This window comes from Psittacula echo (genome assembly GCF_963264785.1).
Source record: "Psittacula echo genome assembly, chromosome: 2".
NCBI lineage: Eukaryota > Metazoa > Chordata > Aves > Psittaciformes > Psittacidae > Psittacula > Psittacula echo.
The window spans coordinates 127,626,760-127,635,136 of record NC_137737.1 but is presented as its reverse complement, the minus strand read 5'-3'; the positions used below and the strand labels follow the sequence as shown (position 1 = coordinate 127,635,136).

Below are 8,377 nucleotides of genomic sequence, written 5' to 3'. Positions count from 1 at the left end.
GCTGTGCAGGTCTCAGCTCTGTGGGTCACTTGTGTAGGGCACCGCTGGGTGGGATGTGGCCATGATCAGTCCTGTGAAGGCCACTGCTGTGCAGGGCATGGATGCGTGACAGTGCCATGCAGGACATTGCTCTGTGGCTCACCATTGCGTGGGACACTGTGTGGGACATTGCTGTGAGGGTCATCACCATGGGGGACATTAAGGTAAGGGACATCACTGTGGGAGACACTGCTGAGGGGACATTGCAGGTCACCTTCATGTGAGTCCCTGCAGTATGGAACACTACGGTGGGCTATAGCTGTGTGGAACACGGCTGGGTAGGTCATTGCTGTGTGGGACATCCTTGCATGGCTGTGTGGGACATGGCAGTGTGGGACATGGCAGTGTGGGAAACGGCAGTGCAGGATACCCCTGTATAGGACATCACCACAAGGGCCATCGCTGTTCAGGACATGGCTGTGTGTGATGTGCTGTGTGGGTCACTGTTGTGCAGGACATCCCTGTGCAGCACATCGCTGTATGGAACATCACCGGCTGGGTCACTGCCACACGGATCCTGTGCGAACATCCACCTCCTGGCCGGACACCCTCGGGGACACGCACCCTCCGCATCTCCCGCTCCCCACACCCGAAAGCTTCGCTGCTGCCCGGGGCCGCCCGGGGCCAGGAGCGGGAGCGGCCTGGCAGGGCCGGGCAGAGCCGCGCCGCCCCCCCGCTTCCTCCGCTCCCTGCCCGCCCATCCCGCACCGCTCCGCCGGGTGCCTGTGGCGTTCGGAGCGATCAGCGGTGTCAGGATCCTCCCGTCGGGGCGGCACGGTGATGGGCGGCGCGGCGCTGTCGGGAGCGCTGTGGCTTGGGCTGCTGTGGGCAGGCAGCGGGGCTGCGGGCAGCTGCTCGGGAAGGTGCTGCGAGGGTCGGGACGCCGCCTGTGTCGGCGAAGGATGGAGGGAGGGAGGGGGCTACGGGACCTGCTACTGCGACGGAGGATGCCGGCGAGCCGGGGACTGCTGCCACGACCACGGCCAGGCGTGCCCGGGTAGGTGCGTCCGACCCCCGCCCCGGGGGTCGGGTTGGGCTGTAGCCTGGTGCGAGCCCACTGAAAGGCGCATAGGGGTGATGTTGACCGGGCGCCCCCCGGGCACCCGCCCGTTTCTCCGGGTATAGTTAGCTGGGTGCCTGCTGCGGGTGTTCCTGGGGCTTGGAGATGGGGCTCAGCTGTGAAGGGGCTTTGCGCGGCTCAACCCCCCTCTTCCCTCAGCGTCACCAGCTCTGGGGTGAGGGCATGAGCCCTCAGGCTGGGGCTGTGTGAGGATAGCAGCAGGCTCAGAAATGGGAAGAGCGGCTTCTTCCACACTAGACATGTGCGAGGTGTCTGGGTCAGCTGTAGCACAGTGCCAGAGGCTTGTCAGCCTGAAGTTATTTTCTCTCTGAAATGTATTATTTACTTTTCACTCATGCTCCTCTCAAATGCACACTTATTACAGTGGGGGTGCAGGATTACAGGCACAGCAGGAAGATTGGTTTAGACACTGTGTCTCTGAGCAGATTGCTCCCGTCTTGCCAAAGCAATACCAATGAAATCATTGAGGAAAGCCTCAGGGTGAGGTTTTTGTGCTCACTCCTTGGGGCAGGAACCAGCAAGGTTCCACCATGAAGGCAAGGACTTCAAAATGAGCGTAGGGGAATGAGTGAGAGGGTCCTCTGTCAGCCTGGCTCCCAGGGAAGCAGTGGCAAGGAGGGTAATGTAGCCCAGGCTGACCAAACTGGACCTGTCAGCCTTGTAGGCATTGACACCCCCTCTTTCCATGGTACTTCTACCCTTTGTGGTCTTACAGTTTGTCCTCCCTCCCTCCCTGCGCTTGCACTGCAGGACACAGCTCTTGCTTTACAGGTGCAGCACTGGCACTGGGGCAGCCTGATGTCTCTTATCAGGTGGCTGGATGCACATCAGCCTACAGCCAAAATTCATGAGTCTCCCTGCACAGTCCTGCCAACCAGGGAGTATTTACAGGCTTAGTGCTGTGCTGACAGAGCCATGTAGCTTTGGGACCCAAGCAAGTTGTCTGCATCTGCCTGGTTTGGGAGGGGGAAGTATGACTGGGGGACAGTGTGGGCCCGTCTCAGGTGATGTAAAGCTGCACAGAAAGACTCAGCAGAGCAGAACTCTGACCCCAGGCCTCCCGAGGAAACACGTTCAGTTCTCTCACTGCTAAAGAATCTCTGCAGAATAACAGAAGGAAAAAGACATGCACCACAAGGTCTGACAGGAGGTAGCATCTTTAAAATGAGCGCTTTTTAAATACAGTGATCTTTCATTCAGGGAGCTCAGTAGGGGGAGAACAGACAAGATGCTCATCATAGAGTCACAGCATATTGCATCTTTTCAGTAAATCTAGTAATTTTTAGTGTTCATAGAAGGGAAGAGAGCTAGCAAAGGTGTGTAGAGTTAGCATTAAAATGGAAATGTAAAAATTTTTATGCTTTTCAAAAAGAAGCTCGAAGTTGGGCTTGAAAAGTTCTTTTACCATGACTTCTGGCACCTGATGATGCCTTATTGTTATCAATATGGTATTTTTTGTGTCAGGCTCAGTGGTGGTTGCCTCAAAATGCAATGTGTGAGCTGCCTCTCTCTTGTACCCTGCATAGACAGTGGATGCCTTAGATTCAGGCAGGAAGATGTAGTCTCAGCTCAGCGTCTCTCTCTCTCCCTTTTCTGCACCAGAGCAGGGATTTGACAGTCTCTGGTGGTCCAGCACAAGGAGCTAAACCCACAGGAAACTGTTTCTGCTCTCTGTTTCCCCTTTCTGCCTGGTTTGACACCCTGCAGAGCCTTACTACCTGCTTGTCTGAGCACCAATGCTAGTGCAAGCAAAGGGAGCAGGATGATTTATGGGGTTTGGCGTGGGAGGGCAGGATTTTGACAGCCTGGTCCTAGAACTCTTGCACCTAAACCCTACAAAACTGATCACAAGAAGTCGTTCTTTTGAGAACAAATGATCATCTATACTCTCTATTGCAAGCAGCCAGTCAATGTTTTATATAAGCAGAAATTCCAAATAGTTCCAGCTGGAGTTTGTACCAACTTAGAGAAGCGTGGCTGGAAATTCTGAAGTATTTTTGTTCCTGTTGGATGTTGAGGTCTCACCATTGAGTGTTTCTAGATTCTGTCCACCTGTTCAATGGCACCAAGGGTGTTTATTGGCATAGTGCACTCTGAAATACTGTTCTGAATGTAGAGTTCGAAAACCTAAACCAGAAATATGAAGGTGACCAACGGCTGTCATGCTGTAGCTTGTTTGTTGGGCTGTTCACTGCTCATGACTTCAGCACCTGCTGAAATGACATTTCATCCTTTTGCAAATATTTAACAGGATGAAGTATTTGGAGAAAGCGTAAAGTGCCTCAAGTATACGTAATCAAGAATTGTGCTAAGAGCAATAGAAAACCAATGCTCCCAAATAATAGAAACTAGTGAAAGGAGGTGTGTCGCACACCTCCAGTGCCATGGTTAGATTCTGTCACATCTAAAAATCATAGTGGCTCTGGTACTTTATAAATGGATGGATCAGCAGAAGTCCACAGGCAGCTGAACCTAAGGATTTTAAAATGAATTACTTATAGTTCTAACAATGGAGAAAGAATATTTTTGTACACAGAGAGTATTTTAAATAGGAAATACTGTACAATGGGAAAGCCTGGAAAATGAGTGATCTTGTCGTTTGAATGGAAATAGTTACTCTGAGAGAATCCACAGAGCCTTATACATGACAATGTACATTGTGCAGTGTTTCAGTGAAGATACTGTAATCCTTTTATTTTCCAGAGATAGGGAAAAAATAGTAAGTGTGACTCAGAAAAAAAAAAAAAAAAAAATCTATGATTCACAGTGCTGCAAATGGAAGAAAAAGTTCTGAGCATCAAGCCGTGTTTCACTGGAATGCAATGTAATTTTTCTGTGTGCTTTTGAACTTGCAAGAGTCCTGTTAGCTTTCACATTTTGATAGGTACCTGAGCACAAATCCTGTCTTTCAGGTTCCTTTGGCTTGCATCTTTCTCATTGTTTCAATGAACCATCATTCACCATCACTGTTAAGTAAGCTGGAGCAATAGTAACATAGACAGAGACCATGAAGTTGTAGCTACGGGTCCCTGATCCTTCTTTTTGTATTTCAAGTGATGTACCCATTCATTCCTTTTATGTCAGCTGTGGGACTCATTCTGTGTTAGGCTGGGGAATTTGACATCTTTCCAATGAGGCACAAAACTGTGCCTTAATAGTTGCTGGGTACTGACTGCAAGAGTGATGTTACCATCCCACTGGCTAAATTCCATTCAAGCAACCCAATATTCTTATTTTTCCACATCACTAAGGACATTCGTAATTCTTGTTCTAAATCCTGATGGCCATGAAATTGCCACGTTTTGCTGCAGATGACCAATACTTAACTGTCAGCTTTGTTTAATTCCAATAAGACGTGAAGTCATCATTTTGTTATGCAGCTACTCAGTCCCTTTGGGAGTTTTCTGCATGGAAAATGCGATCTTAGACCTGATGTTATCTGCATATCAAAGCGTAAATATGGGCTTAAAATTAGGTGAAAATCCTTGCTTCTGCAGGTCATTCATACAGCCAACTTGGAAGGAAAGCAACAGATAAGGAAACAGGGATAGATTCCTTTAGTACTCTGGGTAGACCTAAGGTGTGATCAGGCATTGATGTCTACCCTTGTACTATTAAAACAATTGGGGCCAAGAATAGTTTTCTGGTCCTGTGGCCAGGTAGCAAAGACTGTGAGGCCCATACATTTAGTGCTTGTCCTGGCTGTCCCATGGCAGGGTCCAAGACATTTTTACTGTCACTAGTTTTCTGGTTTTCTAGTTCAAAATGCTTAAAACATATGTCTGAGGGTTGTGCTGCAACATGTTAGAGCAGTGCCTTCACAGCCAGAGAGACTACCTTGTGCCTTGGGGTACTTACATGCATCTGAGGGCAGTGCCTGGTGCTGCAGTGTCAGGTATCTGCATGTGGCAAAGGCACCCATATGCTGTTTTGAGAGCAATCAGGGTAAAACAGAAGTCTGGACTACCAGTAATGCTTCAATACTGCTTTGCAGCTCTTCCCTGTGTTGTGGGGGAGTGGAGTCATTGGAGTGGCTGTGCAGAACAATGTCAACCTCACCTGCGGATACGTAGGCGCTATGTACAACAGGAACCTAGAAATGGTGGGGAACCTTGTCCTGTTCTAGAGGAGAAGGCTGGCTGCCTGGAATACCTGACTTACCAAGGAGAGGACTGCGGCCATGAGCATGGTATTCTTCTTTGATTTCATCTGTACATCAGAACCTTCATAAATTTACTGATCATAGAATCACAGTATGGTTTCGGTTGGAATGGACCTTAAAGATCATCTTGTTCCAACCCCCTGCCATTGGCAGGGCACACCTTCCACTAGACCAGGTTGCTCAATGTCCCATCCTACCTGGCCTTGAACACTGCCAGGGATGGGGCAGTCACAGCTTCTCTGGGCAACCTGTGCCAGGGTCTCACCATCCTCATGAACAGAAAAAAAAGCATCCATCTGCAGCTAACTGCTTAACAGTACAATTTAAAATCGTACTTTCTACTGTCATATTGCACTTTATTATATTCCTTTTTTTTTTTCCCTACTCAGGCTTTTCTTAATTTCTATTCAGTAAACAGAAAGGCTGCATGCATTCCTTCAGTTTCTTGATTTAAGCCCCTCAGGAAGCATCGATCTCTGTGCAAAGTTAGAACAGGAAACATCTCCCTGTAGGACCCCATCACATTCTGTTTCTACAGAAACTAGATGGCATGCATTTCTAGATACAGTTCTTTTGAATAAGGAGAGAACTTAGCTGGACAGAATGGGGTTGAGGTCCGATGTTGCCAACATTTTGCTACTTTTTCAATAGTCAGTCAGCATCACCATCCACAAGCTCCTGATTCATTCATCCACTGTTCCAGTAATTGAAACATGACTCAGTTGCCTTGCTGCCTTACTGTAACTGTTTTCTTTCTCAGTCCCTGCTTTCATAACTACCTCTGAATACGGTAAAGAAAGAAAACGACGAGCAGCATCTTCTCTGTGGCCTTCAGACAAAGAAGAAGCTGGGTAATCTATTTATTACATTCATGTGGGTCATCTTGCTCAATAGAAAATAGCTGGCTACAGATAAAATTGTAACTGAAAGTGCAGTAATTAAACAGTAAGCTATAGCTTGCACTGGTTTCCTCTCCTGCAGTTCATTCGCACTTTCTAGATGTTGCTTTTGATTACACGCTTTATAGTCCAGAATTAGACATTGGGGTCACGGCAAATCAGGATAGCTGCTTTTGAAAGCAAACAGTAATTAACGCTAAACCAAAACTAAATGTATCCGTAAGTGTCTTAGAAATTCCACATAGTTTTTTCAACAAATTAAATGGGCAGAATCTAATCGGTAACGAGAGACCATTTTAAAATTGACACAGAACAAAAAACTTTGTTTGCTTACCAGTAGAAATGTTGATGAAGTTTAAATAAGGCTGTTACTGGGTCTGTAATGCTCTTAATGCTTTGCCCTGTGCTGCTTCACCCAGAACAATAAAGCCATCAGTATTCTTCAAGTTTTTTTCCACTTTCTCTTTTGGCAGCATAAAAGAAAATATATGGGTTACTGAGATCTGTTTTCAACATAATTTGAGAACATAAAACACAACCAGAAAGTGAGATCATACAAAAAGCACTGGACTGGGGCATGGAATGAGAAATATTTTTGCAATGTTTTTAAAAATTCACTAATTAGGTGAGGGTCAGAAACAGATTTGTTAGCAATGACGATGTCCAACTTGCGCTTCAAATACCACACATACACTATGTAAGTACATTTAAAAGCATATACCTAGCTTGTGGTTTATCTATCGTAACTTGGTACTTTTCCTTCTGAGCAGATACTGTGTGGAATTCAAAACAGAATCACTTTCACAGCACTGTGCTTTGGAGAATCGGCCGTACGCTCGATGGATGCAGTACCTCCGAGTAGGATATACTGTGTGTGTAGCTTGCCAGCCTCCAGCTATGAATGCGGACACACATCGTTGTTCTGGAGATGGCCATAATGCAGATGGGTAACAAGTCTTTTTTCTGCTGTCTCTTCTGTAGCAAAGACTTCTCACGGTGTCATTTAAAGCTGCATTTTATATTATTACACCTAAAAAATTAAACTTGTAGAGCTCAAAAGATTTACCCTTGCAGTTCTCACATAAATTGTTACCTAGATAAAACTGGGGAAGAATTTCATTATTTTGAGATTTCAATTCTTCAAAATGCCAGAATTTCAATATTCAAGAGTTCAGTCCTTTGAATGCTTTATTTACTGTTGTGAAAGGGTGATGCAGTTTCTGCAGTGCAAGAGGTCTTTTGACAGTAATGGGCACTTTTACTTAAACCCAGTCTTCCCTGCCATAATCCAGATCTTGTTTCAGGTTTAATGGTGGTGGATCAGAACTCCTCTCAAACCTGTACATCTGGTTTCTAGAACAGTAACTTTGAAAGTAGACATTTAATATTCAGAACAGATTTTTTTTTGCTTTATACATTTATTAATATGCACAATACTTAATACCTGTACAACCACCTACTCAATCCACCATCCCATATACTAAACTTAGGAATACAATGCCTGCTCCAGAAAGCACTTTAAGTGCTAGAAGAGCTAATTAAATATTATTAAGCAAATCTAATCTTTGACATACTATACAACACAACCTAGTACCTCAAAATACACAGTTTTCAGTGTTTTAATCCTCACTTATTGTCACATTTCAGAGGTAAAATCTTACACTGGGAAGCAGTTGGCAACTCTCAGTGCCAAGGAACCTGGAAGAAGATTCGGCAGCTGGAGCACTGCTCATGTCCCCTTGTGCATAGCTTTATTTTTACATGAAAGTCTAAAAGACCTTTAAAACAGCAACAACAAAAAGATTAAGAAAATTAACCAATGCCAAGAAACCCACATCTTTCTGCTGCACTTTCTGGAGCCTAGACAAATTTTAAATGAATCAGAACTTCTGAAGAAGCGTTTTGGGAAACTCTCTCTGCCTTAATACAAACACTAAGACTGATCTTTGTATTAGAACACTAGAAGCATGTTTCCATGTTTCTCTTTTGTAATTAAAGAGATAACGTTTCTAAACATAGTAGCTGCTTTTCCTAAAGTTCTTGTTCTTTACTGGCCACAGTCCTGTCTACAGGCATTGCGCCTACTCAGTAGAGTGCCAGACAAACATTCTCAAGACTGAGAATAGTTACTGTCATCATTAAACAGCAAGGTGTGAATAAATATTAAAGTTGGAGAGCTAAAACAGGATTTCAGTT

At 45.5% G+C, this 8,377-nt stretch overlaps 1 protein-coding gene across 1 annotated transcript; it reads left to right on the top strand.

Annotated features, from left to right (window-relative positions):
• Positions 1–819: 819 nt before the first annotated feature.
• On the top strand, positions 820–7,946 carry SBSPON (somatomedin B and thrombospondin type 1 domain containing; the record flags this gene model as incomplete). The annotated part of the gene is made up of 5 exons (XM_080611070.1): positions 820–1,036; positions 5,115–5,309; positions 6,043–6,133; positions 6,952–7,128; positions 7,829–7,946. 5 exons carry the CDS (start codon positions 820–822, stop codon positions 7,944–7,946), a joined length of 798 nt encoding a protein of 265 aa, XP_080467196.1.
• Positions 7,947–8,377: the final 431 nt, after the last annotated feature.